The sequence below is a fragment of the Lissotriton vulgaris genome, chromosome 5 (genome assembly GCF_964263255.1).
Source record: "Lissotriton vulgaris chromosome 5, aLisVul1.2, whole genome shotgun sequence".
NCBI lineage: Eukaryota > Metazoa > Chordata > Amphibia > Caudata > Salamandridae > Lissotriton > Lissotriton vulgaris.
Genome location: NC_141693.1, coordinates 1,728,067,173 through 1,728,086,397, shown reverse-complemented (window position 1 = coordinate 1,728,086,397; position 19,225 = coordinate 1,728,067,173). Strand labels below are relative to the sequence as shown.

The window sequence follows — 19,225 nt, the reverse complement described above, 5'->3', positions numbered from 1 at the left end:
TCTCTCTCTTTGACAGACTCTCTCTCTTTGACAGACTCTCTCTTTGACAGACTCTCTCTCTTTGACAGACTCTCTCTCTCTTTGACAGACTCTCTCTCTTTGACAGTCTCTCTCTCTCTTTGACAGACTCGCTCTCTCTTTGACAGACTCTCTCTCTTTGACAGACTCTCTCTCTCTTTGACAGACTCTCTCTCTCTTTGACAGACTCTCTCTGTCTTTGACAGACTCTCTCTGTCTTTGACAGACTCTCTCTGTCTTTGACAGACTCTCTCTGTCTTTGACAGACTCTCTCTGTCTTTGACAGACTCTCTCTCTTTGACAGACTCTCTCTATCTTTGACTGACTCTCTCTCATTGACTATCTCTCTTTGACTCTCTCTTTGACAGACTCTCTTTGACAGACTTTCTTCAACAGACTGTCTCTCTTTGACAGACTGTCTCTCTTTCACAGACTGTCTCTCTGACAAACTCTCTCTTCTCTCATTGACTATCTCTCTTTGACTCTCTCTTTGACAGACTCTCTCTTTGACAGACTTTCTTCAACAGACTGTCTCTCTTTGACAGACTGTCTCTCTTTCACAGACTGTCTCTCTGACAAACTCTCTCTTTCTTTGACAGACTCTCTCTCTCTTTGTCAAAGAGAGAGAGAGTCTGTCAAAGAGAGAGAGTCTGTCAAAGAGCGAGAGTCTGTCAAAGAGCGAGAGTCTGTCTCAAAGAGCGAGAGTCTGTCAAAGAGCGAGAGTCTGTCAAAGAGAGAGAGTCTGTCAAAGAGAGAGAGTCTGTCAAAAAGAGAGAGTCTGTCAAAGAGAGAGAGAGTCTGTCAAAGAGAGAGAGAGTCTGTCAAAGAGAGAGTCTGTCAAAGAGAGAGAGTCTGTCAAAGAGAGACAGTCTGTCAAAGAGAGAGACAGTCTGTCAAAGAGAGAGAGAGTCTGTCAAAGAGAGAGAGAGTCTGTCAAAGAGAGAGTCTGTCAAAGAGAGAGAGAGTCTGTCAGACTGTCTCTCTTTGACAGACTGTCTCTCTTTGACAGACTCTCTCTCTCTTTGACAGACTCTCTCTCTCTTTGACAGACTCTCCCTCTTTGACAGACTCTCCCTCTTTGACAGACTCTCTCTCTCTCTTTGACAGACTCTCTCTATTTGACAGACTCTCTCTATTTGACAGACTCTCTCTTTGACAGACTCTCTATCTCTTTGACAGACTCTCTATCTCTTTGACAGACTCTCTATCTCTTTGACAGACTCTCTCTCTCTTTGATAGACTATCTCTTTGACAGACTCTCTTTAATTTCTATTACCAATTTTGTCTTACAGGAAGAAGAAATAAAAACAATTGTTATTGCCGGACAAGATACAAAACTTAAATCAATAACTGTGAAAGACACAACGGACTCAGTAAAAATAACTCTTTGGAGAGATGCCACAGACTTTCCCATTGAAATTGGATCCTACATTAAGATGACGCACTTGACAGTGCATGAATTTAACAACAATAAAATGTTAAACACAACAAGGAATACACAATTTCAAGTAAGTACAAATTATGAAAATATTAATAACTTGCTCTACTACTCAATCTATACTATCTACTTCTTAAAACACCATCAAACTCTATATTCACTAATTAAAATTCACTCAAACTATCGCTTCTAATACTCTCTATCTAAATGCATTAAGCTACACTATGTATTATACTAATCACTACTATAAAACTAACTTATACTCTCCACTTTATTAAAACGTATTTTTACTAAAGTATCTATAACATTACAAAACAGTCTATAATCCTCTATTATACCTTTTCACTATACGTACTCACAATCTATCCTTTCTTAAACTATCTTCACTACTTATTAACATTATTTAAGACTGCATATATCAAGAAATTTGTCCGTAGGTCAACACAAGAAAAGAAATAAAATAACTTCATCAATATGAAATTAACTAAATTCTTTTTCCTTCACAGAAAATAGAACCGCCAGAAGAAGAAATAAATATGACTATATATAGCCTCGAAAATGCGAATCAGGAACACAGTACACTAAATGTACATATTGATAATGCAGAAAATTTACAATCAGTCGAAATAGATAACAATATTCTACTGGACTACTTCCAAATACCACCGGACATTGACGACATTCAAGAAGCACTAATGCCAAACTTGCCAAAAAATGTCAATGTAATATTACAAAATGGATACATACGGAAAATACATGAGTTGTGAAAAACACAATACTTGACTGTAAATAAATGTACAAAATGGGAGATATTCAAATTATGTTTCAGTAAAAAGGCTAAAAATACAGTATTTTAATTAAAGTTTCATTTGCTTGCAAACAATAACACTAAATATATATTTACTTAAATAAAATTTTTTAAAGGTTTTTATCTTGTATTCTCTTTGACAGACTGTCTCTCTTTGACAGACTGTCTCTCTTTGACAGACTCTCTCTTTGACAGACTCTCTCTCTCTTTGACAGACTCTCCCTCTTTGACAGACTCTCCCTCTTTGACAGACTCTCCCCCTTTGACAGACTCTCCCCCTTTGACAGACTCTCCCTCTTTGACAGACTCTCCCTCTTTGACAGACTCTCCCTCTTTGACAGACTCTCTCTCTTTGACAGACTCTCCCTCTTTAACAGACTCTCCCTTTGACAGACTCTCTCTCTCTTTGACAGACTCTCTCTCTCTTTGACAGACTCTCTCTCTCTTTGACAGACTCTCTATTTGACAGACTCTCTCTTTGACAGACTCTCTCTTTGACAGACTCTCTCTCTCTTTGACAGACTCTCTCTCTCTTTGACAGACTCTCTCTCTTTGACAGACTCTCTCTCTCTTTGATAGACTATCTCTTTGACAGACTCTCTTTAATTAAAAATGGGAGATATTCAAATTATGTTTCAGTAAAAAGGCTAAAAATACAGTATTTTAATTAAAGTTTAATTTGCTTGCAAACAATAATACTAAATATATATTTACTTAAATAAAACTTTTTAAAGCTTTTTATCTTGTATTTGCATTATTATTACAGAGTACATAAGATATGTTAATGGACAATTTTACTTGAAAAAGACTACAACAAATGTAATTATTCTATAGCAAATTGAGCTACATGCAAAAATGTTAATGTGTAAATTTTTTTTTACAGAAGCTACACCACATGTGCACTCTTTCGATGTTATGTAGCAAATTCATCTGGCTTATACATTGTGAAAAAATGGTAACATAAAAACATATCCAACGTTCATTAAAAATGCTACTCCCATGATAATGCTCATACGCCCACATTTTCATCCATCCACCCATTATTCATCCCACCACCTTTTCATACATCATTCATACATGCAACATTTTCTCCATCCAAACATCCATCTAACATTTCAGTCTCCCAAATATACATCCATCCACACACCCTTTCATCATCCATCATTCATCCACTTACCTTTTCACACATCCATCCATGCAACTTTTCATTTAGCCTTTCATCCTCCTATCCATACATCATTCATCCATCCACGCTATCATCTATACATCCATACGCCCACCCTTTCTCCATCCACACATCATTCATCGCATCCACCCATCATTCACCACAGCACCTTTTCACACATACATCCAGCCATCTTTTCTTACATCCATACTTCATCCGTCCACCCTTTTATCCTTTCATGCATCCTTTCATCCACACTTTTATTCATCCATCCACACTTGCATCTTTCTATCCATACATCCATCCTTTTCACATCCACCCTTCAATTCATACACCCACCTACATTTGCACACATCCATCATTCATGCAACATTTTTATTAATACATCCATCTACCATTTATTATACTAACAATACATCCATCCACACTTTCAGTTTCCCATACATACATCCATCTTTACACATACACACTTCTATCCATCCACTCATCATTTGTCCAACAGCATTTTCACCGATCCATCAATCATTCGTCCATGCAACATTTTTGACATCTATCTTAAAAATTAATTCCCCAATCTATACACACATCAACGCATCCATCAAGCCACACAATACTTATCCACCTACATTTTCACTCATACATCATACATCCATGCAACATTTTAACTATCCATCCTTTCATTTTTCCATCCATCCATCATGCTTCATCCATTCAATCTTTCATCTATACATCTATACATCAATACACACACTTTCATCCATCCACCCATCATTCATCACACCACCTTTTCACACCTCCATACATAATTCATTCAACATTTTATACATCCACCTTTTATTACATCCAGCCTTCTTCCGTCCACCCTTTCATCATTCCACGCATCCTTTCATCCATTCACACATTCAACACTACATCCTGCATCCAACCACACTTTCATCCTTCCATCCATACATCCATCCTTTACACATCCACACACCTTTTCACACATCCATCATTCATCCATGCAACATTTCATACATCAATCTTCTAATTATTCGAAAGTTATGGAATTGTTCAAACTAGTAAAGTCACTATGCAATATAGTTCCTATGCATAGTTCAGTGGCATCCTAAAATGCCTTATTGATGTTTTACAACAAAACGTGAAAACACTTTCTAATACCTTGACTTCATTGTATATGTTGTTTGAAGAACTTTCAAAGCAACTGCCTGCATCCATCTAACAGTGCCATGCATCCTTTCATACACACTTTTATTCATCCATCCTTCATCCAGCCACACTTCCACATTTCCATACATCCATCCTTTACTCATCCACCCTTCAATCTATACACCCATCATACAGCCACATAAATTTCAACACATCCATCCATCACATTCATTTACCATTTCATTCTACTAACAATACATCCATCCACTTTCAGCTTCCCATCCATACATCATTTACACATCCACCCTTCTATCCATTCACTCATCATTTTTCCAACAACTTTCTCAACTATCAATCAATCATTCATCCATGCAACATTTTCTACATTAATCATAAAAATTCATTCCACAATCTATACACACATCACATCCTTCCAGCCACACATTATTTATCCACATAGCTTTTCACACATGCATCATACATCCATGCAACTTTAACTATCCATCCTTTCATTCTTCCACCCATCCTTCATACATCCTTCATACATCCATCATTTTATCTATACATCAATTCACACACACTTTCATCCATCCACCCATCATTCATCACACCACCTTTTCACACATCCATCAATTCACCCACACTTTCATCCATCCACCCATCATTCATCACACCACCTTTTCACACATCCATACATCATTCATCCATGCAACATTTTATACATCCATCCACCTACATTTTCTTTTATCCGTCCTTCCGTCCAACATTTCATCCATTCACACTTTCAACAATCCAACCTGCATCCATCCACACTTTCATCCTTCCATACATCCATCCATCCTTTACACATACACACACGTTTTCACACATCCATCAGTCATCCATGCAACATTTAACATCAATCTATGGATTCTTCAGAACTTATGGTTTTTTCAAACTAGTAAAGTCACTGTGCAATATTGTACTTATGCATGGTTCGGTGTGACATCCTCAAGTGCCTTATTGATGTTTTCCAACAATACATGCAATTGCATTCTAAGACCTTCACATCATTGTATATGTTCTTTAAAGAAGTTTCAAAGCAGCTGCCTGCATCCATCTAAAAGTGGCTTGTACAAGATATGTTTCCATAAGTTGAAAAAAAGTACACAAAACTTTACTGTAAATTGAACTACAAAAACATAAGTAAATTATGTTTCATACAAAATGTAAACGTATTTTCAGTACAGTTTAATTTGCTTACAATAATAAATATATTTACATAAATAAAAAAGATAAACATTATTTTGTCTTTGCATTATTATTTACAAACAACATAAATGTTACTATGCAAATCTAGTTTAACAAAAATACAACAAATGCACTCATTCTATGTTCTATAGCAGAGTGGAGCTTCAGAGTGGAGCTTCAGAGTGGAGCTTCAGAGTGCAGAATGTTAAAAGCAATGCCAATAGCTCTAACTTTAACAAAGGCAAAACCATTGCATTGTAAATGCTTGTTCTCCAAGTGATTGGATTGTTTCCAGACCGCCACATCCAAAGTAATTACAGCGCCGCTGCAGTTGCAGCCTATGACTTCATGAGTAGGTTCGATCATGGCATTGTGTCTCAGCTCAGGACGGACATTGGTTAATGTGGCTGAGCGTTGGGGACGGAGGAAAGGACTCTGGGGCATATTAGCAAGCTGAAGTATCGCCGCTTTTTCGGCGAATTGTGCTGAGAAAGTGGCGATACTTCCAGCGCCCTATTAACAAGGTCATGCTAACGCCTGCCTCAAGCCCAATTTGCATGTCAGCGAGAAACATCGCTAATGACATGCAAAGTGGGCGTTCCCACGTTCAACCACATGTAAAATGTGGTTGGAGGTGGGAACACCCTATTACCAAGGCAGGCGTTGGGAGAAGAAGACCTGCGATAAACTCGTTTATCGCAGTTCTCCCAACGCCTGCTCTGACCAGGTGTTAAGGCATTGATAACATGGGGGTGTGGATGATAACGCTGAATCCACCCCCCCATATTATCAAGGCACACATTAGCGCGTGAAAATAACGTTTGTTTTCATGCGCTAATTTTCCATATCCCCGACTATCGCCGGATTTAATTTCGCCTACGTGTTGCGCATTGATAATTACGCGCTAACACGGTGAATAAATCCGGCGATAGCCGGCGATATGGAATTGTGCGATGTGCGTTATATAACGCACATCTAGATAATATGCCCCTCTATTCTTACTGCAGCAAAATGAGCCTGACAACCGGGAAACCTTTTGTGAATACTCGGTGACATAACTTCCAGTACTCACTATGAGAATAAACCGTGATGGAATACTTACCCAATCAGCCTGATGCTTGCTGGGAAATGTGGTTCGCCGATGCGGGGTGCCTTGAAGGTCAATCAATCAAGATGGTTCAGCTGGATGGCGGTAATTAACGCGGGAGCCATTTGAAAATAAAAGAAGGTGGTTGGCGGGACATTTTATTGATAGAGGGCATTTGAAAAAGGCATTTCGCCGAAACGCGCCATGCCTCTGTTTTAATAAGGAAACCTTTCCTAAATTTCCCCACTGTGTCCCTCTCAGTTACTTCACCAGAAGAGACTATTCCTGTTATATATATATACACACACACACACATATATAGACCAAGTGGAAGGCAGCTCGCCGAAACACGTCGATCTTTACTAAAAGAATAATGAGGACTGTGTGAGAGAGGATGCCTTGAATATATACAGGACTTTTTCACTGAAGGCGAAGAATGCATGCTTTCTCCTGTAAGGCAGGGATTCCATAACAGGGAAAGCGTTTCTTGTCCTCTCCAGACAATTACACACTACATTGTTAACACAATAAACTACTGTGATTGTTATTCCGTCCCTGATTGGTAACCAGTGTAGATTTCAGCAGATCCAGCATAAAACCGTCGCCGTAGTCCAGCCAGGACTTTACTGCTGCCCTGCTGCTTCAGCTCACGGTACTGACGATAGAAAAGGCCTTAGTTGGTAAGCTGAATACAGCATCTCCTGAACACAGCTCCGGCCCACGGCCTAAGGGCATACATTCCCATCAATAGTAGAAACTGTGATGGTTTCTCCCCTCAGAAGTGTCTGGCTCAAGAGCTTTGGGGTGGGTGGAATCATCAGTTTCTCCGGAGAAGGCTGTAGCACATCCAAGCATCCACTTCACAGAAGGGTTTCTGGAGGGTGGGGAAATGGTTGCAATAATGGCACTCTTTTTATACACTGACTTACATGTCAGCGGGTACAACTGAACGAGCAGCTGCGACTCCCTGAAGATGCTGAGGAAAGCGGTGATGGGATGATGATAACAGAGAGTCATGAGGCATCCTAGATGTAGTATGCATCTTTTGGGAGCAGAATGGGCTTGGTTCTGTTCTCTGAGTAAGAGTTTGTGCATAAGGTCAAACCATCTAAGTGTGATATGATCCGCACTGAAGACTGTCTCTTCAGCAAGAGAGGGTGGTATAGTATTGAAAGCTGCAGACAGGTCCAGCATGGCCATAAGTATCCTAAGACGTCATCGGGAAGCTAGAGGGCGTCATGCCAGAGGATTAGACGGGCTCCTGCTACTCCATATTCAGGTCTGAAGCAAGCAGTTACTTCCATCAATATACTTTTGTAACTGGTATAAGAGTATACGAAATATGCTTTGAAGTGAGGATGCATTCATTCTCCCCTAATGACTTTCCATGCACCCTCTATGAATAGTACACACCCTTCATATACTTTTTACCCTTCAATAACTTTATATTCGTCAGTTTAACCTCCATTTACTCTTCTCCATTCACAACTCACCTTTCACCGTCAATTTGCACACCACATTCACTGACCACCCTCTTCCATCTACCATTCCTAATCGTAGATTTTGGCATTTACCCAGTCCACCTTTTTTCCTATCTGTTGCCACTCTGTTCACCTGGCACCTCCTAGTGACCCCTTAATTTACCATTTCACGTTCACTTCACACATTTGCACACCATCCATTTACCATTCTCCATCCACCTTTCAATGCCCCACCAGTTCTTACTTCACCCTAAACCTTCTTGCTTTCTTCAACCTTTACTTTACTCTAACCACCATTTACCCTGACACCCTCCATTTGGCCTTTATTCTTCATTTATCCTTGATCCATCTTCCACCATTCACAATTCAACCTCCTCCATTTACCATCCTTTGATCGCTCACCATCCTCCTTAAGCTGCCACTCACTATTCTACATTCACCCTTTTTAGGTCTCGCCTATTATGCAGAGCGCATGTGCTGCTCAGGAGGAAATTTAGCTGTCGCTCTAGACATTTTCAAGCACACACTTGTGCTTGTGGCGGCATCCACCTTGCGGTAGCGAGCAGGGGCGCGCCACAACCACAAGTGCAGTGCTTGAAAATGAGCTCTTTCGCCTCTTTGTGGACAAATAGTGCATTCGACTTTTCCGTAACTATTAGCTACCATCTTTGAAAGGCGCATGCATGAGGTTGACTCCTATGAACTGCTGTGTGTACATTAATGTGAAAGGGCAAATATGGTACTTTTTCACTAATTAACCAGTTTATATTTTGTTCCATTAAACAAGCTTCAATTTAGAAAGGTACCATTTCATCCTCACGTGCAGTTGACCAACAAATTGATTAAGTATTACAATGCTTTCTTGGTCCCTCAACAGGTGCACGTCCACCTGAATAATCGAGGACGTTCCAATTTTCCACCGCAGCGACAAAGGCATTGGTACCAGAACGCAGAAGATGAGAGGCATTCTTGACTCAAACGGGGCGCGCCAAAGTCATAAAAACGCATTTAAGAGGGCAGGAGAATGATTAAACAGCGTTATTTTATTTTTAACACTGTGACGACTGAACATTCGGAGTGTGCCTTTCTGCCTCAGACCACGGTTTAGCCCTTGCTTGAAGCGGCTGCCATGCTAATGTCAGTCAATGTAATTTTACTTTTACTTTAGTCAACGCCTTCCCGGCTCTATCTTCTGGTGCTTTTCAATCCATTTTGCCTGACTCTGATAAAGCCCCTGCTCCGCCCACAAGCTCGTCCTTCGCTACGTTTTTTTAAATGTTATTTATTTTTTAGGTCTCGCTTTCACTTTTTAGTTATGTTTTATATTATTGTATGTGAAAGTTTTAACACATTTATTAGAACTTTCACATACCATAATATAAAACATAACTAAAAATCGCGACCAACTCTCTTTTGCCTCTTTGTGCCTTCTCACTCCCTGTCCGGCTGTATACCACAGCACCCTGCTTACTCCCTGTCTCTACTCTTTGCCCCGCTCTCATCCCGTGCTTCCGGCGCCCTCTGCCTGTCCGGCTCCATGCCACAGCACCCTGCTTGCTCCCTGTGAGAAGTTGGCCTGATATGTAGTGTTTCCAATTCTGGAACCACTTGGTATCAGTCCAAACAAACCCCAAAGATGTCTGGTTGTAAGTCAACCTTGTTAGACAAGCTATCCTAGTGGTAGCATGGACTAAGCAGCCTTAAAGGCTTAACTTAAGAGGTCGTGTTAAGCGAGCTGTTTTACCACATACAATCCTGTAATCAAATGAAAGGACACCACACAAGTATATATTATAAAAATATATGTATTTATTTCTAAATTACTCCCCAGTACTCTTTATGAGGAAAGGGGCACAAGCGTTAAATCAAAAGCACAGTATAACATACAAGTTGCACAATTTTGGATAAGGGCCGGTGGCCACTTAAACCATATACTAAAAAAGTGGTATAAGAGATACCAATCGAACAGTGGTTAGGCCTAGGGCCTAGAGATTCGCTGGGAGCAGTCAGGACTAGCAATGCTGAAGTCGGGAGTAGCCCACAGGAGACGGGTGCAGCACGGAAAGTGCGGCTCGCACCAATGCAATGTCAATGGTGCGTAAAAGTTACTTAAAGTGAATTAAAAGATACTTCCGCTGAACCTAGAGGAACAAAACTTTAGACACAGACCCTAGAGGTGTGTACCAGTGTATGTACACCGGCGTTGCAATGTTACCTCACCCACAGGCCGTGGGTGCACAGGGTCGAAGTGGCGTCGGGTTTTGACACGCAGGCTCTTGGTGCTTGAAGCTGTTGCAGCTGCAGGTGATGTGAAGCAGAAGTGTCCGGTGCGATCCAAGGGTGGATCGAAGTAGAAAAGTACCTGAAAGCAGAGGGGACAGAGTCTGGGTCACTCAGCAGAGACCAGGGTGGAACCAGGACGGAACCAGGCAATGTCCGGCGCAATCAGGTGGTTGTCGATAGGCTTCTCTCCGCTGTCACGTGGGCTCTGGGGCATCTGCGACGTCCAGGGGCAGGTCACGATCTGTCCCACGTAGGCTCTCGCCGTCAGCACCGTCGGCTTCAAGATTGCAGCAAACAGCACTTGGCAAAAGCAATCCACGCGGAACCAGGAGATTGCTTATCACTCGAACCAGGAGGGTCAGAGTGGGGGCTCCTTTTCACAGGAGCTGGTGTAGATCTGGAGCAACCAGAAAAGCAAGTCGTATTTCGGGTTTCGTTGGCACAGGGGCCACAAGCCAGCTGGCAAGTGACCGGGCCAACGCGTCGAGCCGCCACAAGCAGAAGGGCCCCACGCAGCACTCGTCGAGTGTGGAGGGGGTAGCTTTGGTGCAAGTGTAGCTCGGGGTGGGGGCTTCTCAAACCCCGGTGCACAGCTTCGAGGATCACTCGTGGGCTGCACGGTCAGCGTCGGGGGCCTTTTCAAGATGGCGTGCCTCATGCTTCCGGTCGCCTCCACTGGTCTCAGCTCTGCAGGGACTGTGGATCGGGCAGGGAGAAGGCAGGCAAGCTTGATCTCGTCGATCTCTGTCGCTCGAGTTCCAGCGGGAACTGCAACAAAGCAAGGGTCGAGGGCTGGATGGTGCCTGTTTGCACAGGGTGGTCACTCCTTGACCACAAGGGAGATTCTTCAGTCTTCTGCATTGAGTAGAAAGTCGAAGGGTCCAGAATTCGTTTCTTATGTTTCTTCAGGATGATCTGAGTTGCATTGGCACTGCTCCCACTCTTATTCGAATCTGGTGGGCTGGACATCCTGCTAGGTCCCCTCCTATGGGTGGGACCCAGGAAGGGGGTGGTTACACCCCTTTCCTTTGATCCAGGCCGCGCTGGGACAGGGGCTGGGAGGCCCCAGAACCGGTTTGGCCGGATTATGCAAGGGGCAGCTTGTGCTCCCCAGGCAGTGTCTGGTTTCTTTGAAACCGCCCTACTACAATCCACTATCTCCTGTCTGGGGTGGTTTGACACCGCCCTGCGACAGGAAACTTTTTGTCCAGGCCACCATATGCTGAGTTTCGGTCAGCAGCAGGAGGCCAGACCCGTGTCTGTGGCAGGGGCATCCATTTTGTGGATCTGAGGCTCATTTTAAATCAACTGCGTTTCAGTAAAGTAACATGTCTTATCCCTCTAGAAGGGTGGAATGCTACCCCCGTCGCCAGAACTGGCGAGGGGGTAGTATTCCAATTCGTATGACACCTTACACGACATGTTTTGATAAAGCCAAACCAAAGTTGCTATATAACCGCGAGGATTATAAGGCGCTTAAGAGTATATGGTATGGCATTATCCCGGATCAGCTTAGGGAGTTGTTCCCGACAGCTGCAGACAGGCTCAGCTCATGCCAGAGCTCCATCTCACATAAAACCACGCACTCTGCCTCCAGGATTGATGAGGCCTTCCATAGGAGTGGCTTACAGGCTATATATGTGTCCAGATATAGGTTTAGATATAGGTATACTATATCTAAGCAAGGGGTGATTACACCCACTTGCCCCAGCTGAGTGATCAGCCGCCAGTTGTGTCAATTTAAGAACCAGCCAGGGGTGGCAAAAGCTATGCTTCAGCCCCTGGTAGGCCTTGGTGGCACCTATGCCCTGAGCACCTATAGTGCATAGTACAGGGGCTGACAAGGAGTCCATTTCCAATTGTGGTATGTACCTATAGCACATGTATTATAAATTTAGAGAGAGAACAGCAGGCTGGGGGTCTGATTAGCAGGCCCACAGCCTCAGTAAGTCGAAAACCAGTGAAGCAAAAAGCAAAAATTGGGGTGACCATAGGATAGCAGACCCTACTCTCCTACACAACCCCCCCCCCCCAAACGCAGGGACATTAAACTTAACCTTGACCAGATAAGTCTTCATGTTCTAAGTGGAAGTACCTGGAGAGACCATCTGCATTACCATGGTCAGTCCCTGGGCGGTGCTCCACTGTAAAGTCCATCCCCTGTAGGGAAATGGACCACCTGAGCAGTTTGGGATTTTCACCCTTCATCTGATTTAGCCACAAGAGGGGCTTATGGTCTGTCTGAATTAGGAAGTGAGTACCAAACAAGTATGGCCTCAACTTCTTCAGGGCCCAAACCACAGCAAAGGCCTCCCTCTCAATAGCTGACCAACGTTTCTCCCTGGGGGTCAGCCTTCTGCTAATAAAAGCAATGGGCTGGTCTTGACCATCTTGATTAAGTTGTGAAAGCACAGCTCCCACCCCCAACTCAGAAGCATCTGTCTGTACAATGAACTGTTTGGAGTAGTCAGGACTCTTCAGGATAGGTGCAGAGCACATGGCCTTCTTCAGGTCATCAAATGCCTTTTGACAGCTAACTGTCCACTGAACCTTTTTGGGCATCTTCTTGGATGTCAAGTCATTCAATGGTGTCACAATGGACCCATAGTTCTTTACAAATTTTCTGTAATACCCAGTCAGGCCCAAGAAGGCTCTGACTTGTGTCTGGGTAGTTGGAGGAGCCCAGTCCTGTATGGTCTGGATCTTGCTCTCCAGTGGTTGAACTTGACCCCCACCTACTAGGTGGCCCAAGTACACAACCTTGCTCTGCCCTATCTGGCACTTAGTAGCCTTGATAGTCAGGCCTGCCTTTTGCAGGGCCTCCAGAACCTTCTTCAGGAGGATCAGGTGATCCTCCCAGGTGGAGCTAAAGACAGCAATATCATCTAGATATGCTGCACAAAAGTCATCCAACCCAGCAAGGACTTGATTCACCAACCTTTGGAAGGTGGCAGGTGCATTCTTCAAACCAAAGGGCATTACCACAAATTGATAATGTCCACTAGGGGTAGAGAATGCTGTTTTGGCTTTTGACTCTTCAGCTAGTCTGATTTGCCAGTAGCCAGCTGTCAAATCAAATGTGCTCAGAAACTTGGCAGAAGCCAATTTATCAATGAGCTCATCTGCTCTTGGAATGGGATGAGCATCTGTCCTAGTGACAGCATTGAGACCTCTGTAGTCCACACAAAACCTCATTTCTCTCTTCCCATCTTTGGTATGAGTTTTTTTTTTTTTTTTTTTTTGACAGAAGGCCACAAAGGCATCAAGTATCCTTTGGATGCCCATGGGTGTTTTAGATACCAACAGTGTGTCGTCCGCAAACATTATTGCGGGCACACTGTTGCCATTTAATTTGGGGGCATCTGTGTAGTCGGTGGCGTTCAGATGAGCGATTACCCCGTTGACAAAGAGGCAAAACAGGGTCGGCGCCAGCACACAGCCCTGTCTTACCCCTCTGCCCACGGGGAATCTATCAGTCAGCTCCCCCGACCTCCCACACCTCACCTGGGCATAATTGTTATGGTGCAGCCTCTGCAAGGTCAATAAAATATCTGGTGGTACGCCCATCCCTGCCAAGATGATCCAGAGTTTTCCCCTGGGCACGAGGTCGAAGGCGGCTCGTAGGTCCACGAAAATCGTGTACAAACTGCCACCCTCGAACCTCACTGTCCTCCAGTAGACCAGATTCAATCTGAAGACCTGGTCCACAGTCGATACCCCTTTCCTAAAGCCTGCCTGATATGGACTGAGGGCGCCTGCCTCCTCGATCCATTCCTGAAGCCTATTCAGGAGAACCCTGCCGAGCAACTTCTGCGCTACATCTATCAGGCTAATCGGTCTGTAGTTGGCTGGGAGGAGGGGGGATCCCTTTTTAAAAATCGGGACCACCTCAGCCCCCAGCCAAGTACTGGGGATTTCCATCCCACCGAGGATACCATTAAAAAGAGCAGCGAGGTAAGGCGCCCAGACGGTGGGCTCCTGCTTGTACAGGTCTCCCGGTAGCCCATCCAGCCCAGGGGCCTTCCCCGAAGCCAGGCCTGAAATGGCAGCAGTGACCTGGCTCAGTGTTATTTGATCCACCTGAGAGCCCTGCCTCTCTGGTTCAATTGGCACAGGAAGTTCTCCGGACTCAGCGCTATATAAGAACTGGAAGTGGGCCTGCCACACTCCAGGAGCTATGTTAGGCTCCACTGCCGAATGTAGGCTCCCTGATCCCCCGTTCACCATTCTCCAGAACAGGCATTGATCTTGCACTGCTAGGGCCTTTGTGAGTTCTTCCCACTGGTTTTCCTCCCATTCTATTTTGGCCTGGGCAAGAAGCTTCTTATAGGCTTGCCTACATTGCTTAGGGCGTTCCCCTCCTTTGCCCTCCTTTATTACTCCGAGGAGTTCTGTTTTGGCCCGTCTACAGGCTACATTGTACCATTGAGTTTTGCCTTGGCACCTCTCTCTTGGCTTTCGTACATTACATGTGAAGTGGGGTGCCGCAACTTTTATAAGTTCCTTATGGGCATCAGACAGTTTACTCCTTATATCTATTTTATTTGCCACACTATCAAGGTCCCCAACAATTTCCAGGATGGGGGTAATCTCTGCATAAAGCAGTGGGAGTTTGTCCTTGTTTGTGACCAAATGCTCCCACCTAATTCTTCTCCTGCTGTTATCTATGAGGAGCGTGGGGTGATTCCCTTCTTCCTGGGTCACTAGGCCCTGAGGTGCTGGATGAACAAGGTCTAACTCAAGGGCATTGTGGTCACTATCCAGCCTGTCTATTACCCTAAAATCCTGTATTGTTGACCACCTCGCTAATTGGACCAGAACATAGTCCAAGTGTGACTCTCTTCCCCGGCGATTGTAAGTATTTTTACCTGGTGTGTCGGAGTTAACTCTCCCATTACACGCTCTGAGTCCATACCTTAAGGTAAGGGCAGTAATTTGCAACGCTAGTGGGGTCCAAGCTTTCGGAGATGGGACATCAACCCCTGGTACTGCCCACCTAGCTTCTTCTTCTGATAAGAACCCTTCCTGGAGGCCGGGGAGTGGCTCAAAGTGAGAGTTAAAGTCCCCACCCACCACATAGTATGAATCGGTCGACAGTTCAGATAAAAAGTTCGAGAGTTCATTAAAAGTCGGTGATTCTTTTGCCTTTCCCATCGGCCTGGAATAGATGTTAACCAGCAGGAGGTTAGCTTTGTTTGGCCATGTTAATGAGACCGCCAGGATGTCATCAGAGTTGCATGGGAGCCGTGTTGCCACACAGCCCAGGTGAGCAGCAACCCATGTCGCAAGGCCCCCTGATGGGCGGCCTTTGCCTTCCCACCTAGCTGGAATAAAGAATGATGTGTAGCCTTGATGTCCATGGTCCTCTCTAGCCCAGGTTTCCTGGAACATGCATATGTCACCAGTTTCTATATACTTTTCCCAGGTCGGCTCTTCCAATTTGTTTGCTAATCCCGCGATGTTCCAGGAGATTATCCTCAGATGTTCGGAAGTGGGAGATGTCAAAACATAAGGGTTGGAAGAGGTAGGTCCGGGCTCCACTTGTGTTGCAGGGCCTGTAGCGGGGGGAGCAAAGGTTACATGTGGCACCAGGGATCCCCGCTCCCCCTCGCCCACAAGGAAGGGAACCAAAGTTATCCCCTCAGCAGCAACTACTCCATCAGTGGCTAGGTGGGAGAATTCGATTCTGCCGTGGTCTAAGGCAGATGGATCATTCAATGGGCCAGAAATTGAACCGGAGGACAAAATGGAGTGGTCCAGCGGCCCACGGGAACCCAAGACCCCTGGCACTGTCTTACAGGCAGTAAGTCAGTCGACCCCATCCAAACCGTCCAGACAGTTGAAGCGATTAAAATCACAAAAAGGTGTATCCGGTGGTTGAAAGTACGGGCGTTGTACAGAGCCTTTGTGATTGCGTCTATGTTCCACCCTTGTCCAGTCATCGTATATTGGGACCTGGTGCCTAGGAATCGGGGGAAAGAAAAAAGATACTGGGAGGGTCTGTATGGTGGAATCAAGGGATCGGTTCATTCCTCTACAAATGTGTCGAACCGTACCTGGATCCTTAAAGGTTACCATGATACAGTCCCCCACTATGGTTTTCCTGGTCTTCCCTAGCCATGGAACCCTTCTCACCATGATGATTTCGTTATTATATTGGGGTGGCAAGGGTCGGTTCCAGTTAAGCCATTTGATTACCTTTTTCTTAAGGGATTGGTAATCCTCATTTTCCCCTGATCTTAAGTGGGGGGCACCAGCTAAAACCACCATTAATCTATTAGCCTCAGGTGGGAGGTCTGGCCTCCGTGGTCTGGGAGTTGGACAAACGGGCGTGAGTGAAGGGGCATTGACCTGGTCTTGATGTATTCCAGAGGACTCTATTTGTGAACTATGTGGGGTTAAATCCACTGGATGAGTAGGTCTGGTGCTTTGATTGTTGTGCCGTGCCTGGAGTTGAATGGCCATAAGGGGTTGCAGAGGGGGAGCAGATGGCATGCTTCTGGGGGGGGCTTTATTGGCATTGGTTGCGGCTTCTACTTTGGAAGGTTCCCCAGCCGAGGGGTGGGTTTCCACTAGCTTTGTCTGCTTACTTACTAGAGTGTTCAGGGTGGTAAGAGAAGTTTCTAGTAAGGTGAGCCTAATCTCGACTTTTTTTAAGCTGTCGGTGATGGGCTGTAGAAGGGAGCGGAGTAGAAATTCAATGCTCCCCTTAGCAGAGAGTGGGTTGTTTGGATTCGGCGTAATAACCTCTTGTTCTTTGGTGGTGGCAGTGATACTGGGGTTTGAGAGCTTAGGAGGTGGCACTATCTCCGTATGCTTCCCCGGTAGAACAATATTTGGCCGTTTCTTGCCAAAATCCAGATGTGATATTTTGGATTTCCCCCGCCCCCCCGTTGTTTTCCGAGCACGTTTACTGGGTGGGGGCCTATGTAACTCCACCACTACATTTAATTTGGGCTTGCTCTTATTAGCCAATTGGATAGGTGGGATTTGGGTTACCAGGTTAACAGGAGTATGGGAAATCTCTAGGGGGGCTGGCTCTATGTTTTGTACAAGCGCTATCCCTGGAGTGGAGGGGATTTCCCTTAGTAAGACGGGGAAATCCTCTAGTGTCGAATTATTTAGACTGCTGGGTAGCACGCCTACCTCTTGAGTGGTGGGATAGGGGCTGATGTCAAGCAAAGGCCTAGTTTTCATAGATTCAATGGAGCGCCTGCGCTCCACCCTGCGTTTCTCAAGTGAACCTTCCATATCCGCCTCTCCTTTATTGGGTTTGAAGTAGTTATCCAAAGTCCCAGAGCTGGAGGCACCATCCCTTGAGGGGGTTTCCCGAGGTGGAGGTGAGGGCATTGCCTTGATTGTAGCACAGAGGGGAATCAAGAGAGAGGGCCCAGCCCGGCCTCCTTCGGCCACTGACGGCCTAAGACGGTCCCGCCCTTGTCCCGGGCTTCTCCCGGTCGCTCCCGCTCGCTCCCGCGAAGCGGAAATACTGCACTCCTAATATACTACAGCTGTGATTTCCTTTGGTGATAGGCGGGGGGGGCGTGGCCAGCGGGGAGAGCAGCCCAGGTGTTGCTGGTTGGGCGCGCAGGGGCTCCTGGTCACTGGAGTCCCCTGCCTTGCTCGCAGCCCCGCTGGATCACTTGCCTGACCCCGCGCTCCTCCCTAGGTCCTCGGTGCAGCCTTCAAATGGACGACGCGCTGCGGGACCCGCGAAGCGGGTCCGGCGAGTCGTGGGTGAAGAAGAGAAGGGAAAGGTCCGCAAAGCAGCTGGTCCGCCGCGCTCCACACGCAGGTAGCACACAGTCCGTGACAAGGTGTCCCACAGGCGCTGGGGTTAAGGCAGCCTTTAGCTCCGTTGGCGGGGGGGCGTGGCCAGCGGGGAGAGCAGCCCAGGTGTTGCTGGTTGGGCGCGCAGGGGCTCCTGGTCACTGGAGTCCCCTGCCTTGCTCGCAGCCCCGCTGGATCACTTGCCTGACCCCGCGCTCCTCCCTAGGTCCTCGGTGCAGCCTTCAAATGGACGACGCGCTGCGGGACCCGCGAAGCGGGTCCGGCGAGTCGTGGGTGAAGAAGAGAAGGGAAAGGTCCGCAAAGCAGCTGGTCCGCCGCGCTCCACACGCAGGTAGCACACAGTCCGTGACAAGGTGTCCCACAGGCGCTGGGGTTAAGGCAGCCTTTAGCTCCGTTGGCGGGGGGGCGTGGCCAGCGGGGAGAGCAGCCCAGGTGTTGCTGGTTGGGCGCGCAGGGGCTCCTGGTCACTGGAGTCCCCTGCCTTGCTCGCAGCCCCGCTGGATCACTTGCCTGACCCCGCGCTCCTCCCTAGGTCCTCGGTGCAGCCTTCAAATGGACGACGCGCTGCGGGACCCGCGAAGCGGGTCAGGCGAGTCGTGGGTGAAGAAGAGAAGGGAAAGGTCCGCAAAGCAGCTGGTCCGCCGCGCTCCACACGCAGGTAGCACACAGTCCGTGACAAGGTGTCCCACAGGCGCTGGGGTTAAGGCAGCCTTTAGCTCAGTTGGCGGGGGGCGTGGCCAGCGGGGAGAGCAGCCCAGGTGTTGCTGGTTGGGCG

The 19,225-nt window shown here is 46.1% G+C and overlaps 2 protein-coding genes across 5 annotated transcripts in view; one reads left to right on the top strand and one right to left on the bottom strand.

Moving 5' to 3' along the window:
- The window catches only part of MPP2 (MAGUK p55 scaffold protein 2), a 627,381-nt gene that overhangs the window by 131,740 nt on the left and 476,416 nt on the right, over positions 1-19,225 (bottom strand). The window lies entirely within an intron of this gene.
- The window catches only part of LOC147717051 (uncharacterized), a 55,454-nt gene that overhangs the window by 9,491 nt on the left and 26,738 nt on the right, over positions 1-19,225 (top strand). The window contains exons 3-4 of the mRNA XM_086919289.1: positions 1,311-1,526; positions 1,963-2,178. Coding sequence (XP_086775415.1) covers positions 1,311-1,526; positions 1,963-2,178 — 432 coding nt within the window. The remainder of the gene's footprint in view (positions 1-1,310; positions 1,527-1,962; positions 2,179-19,225) is intronic.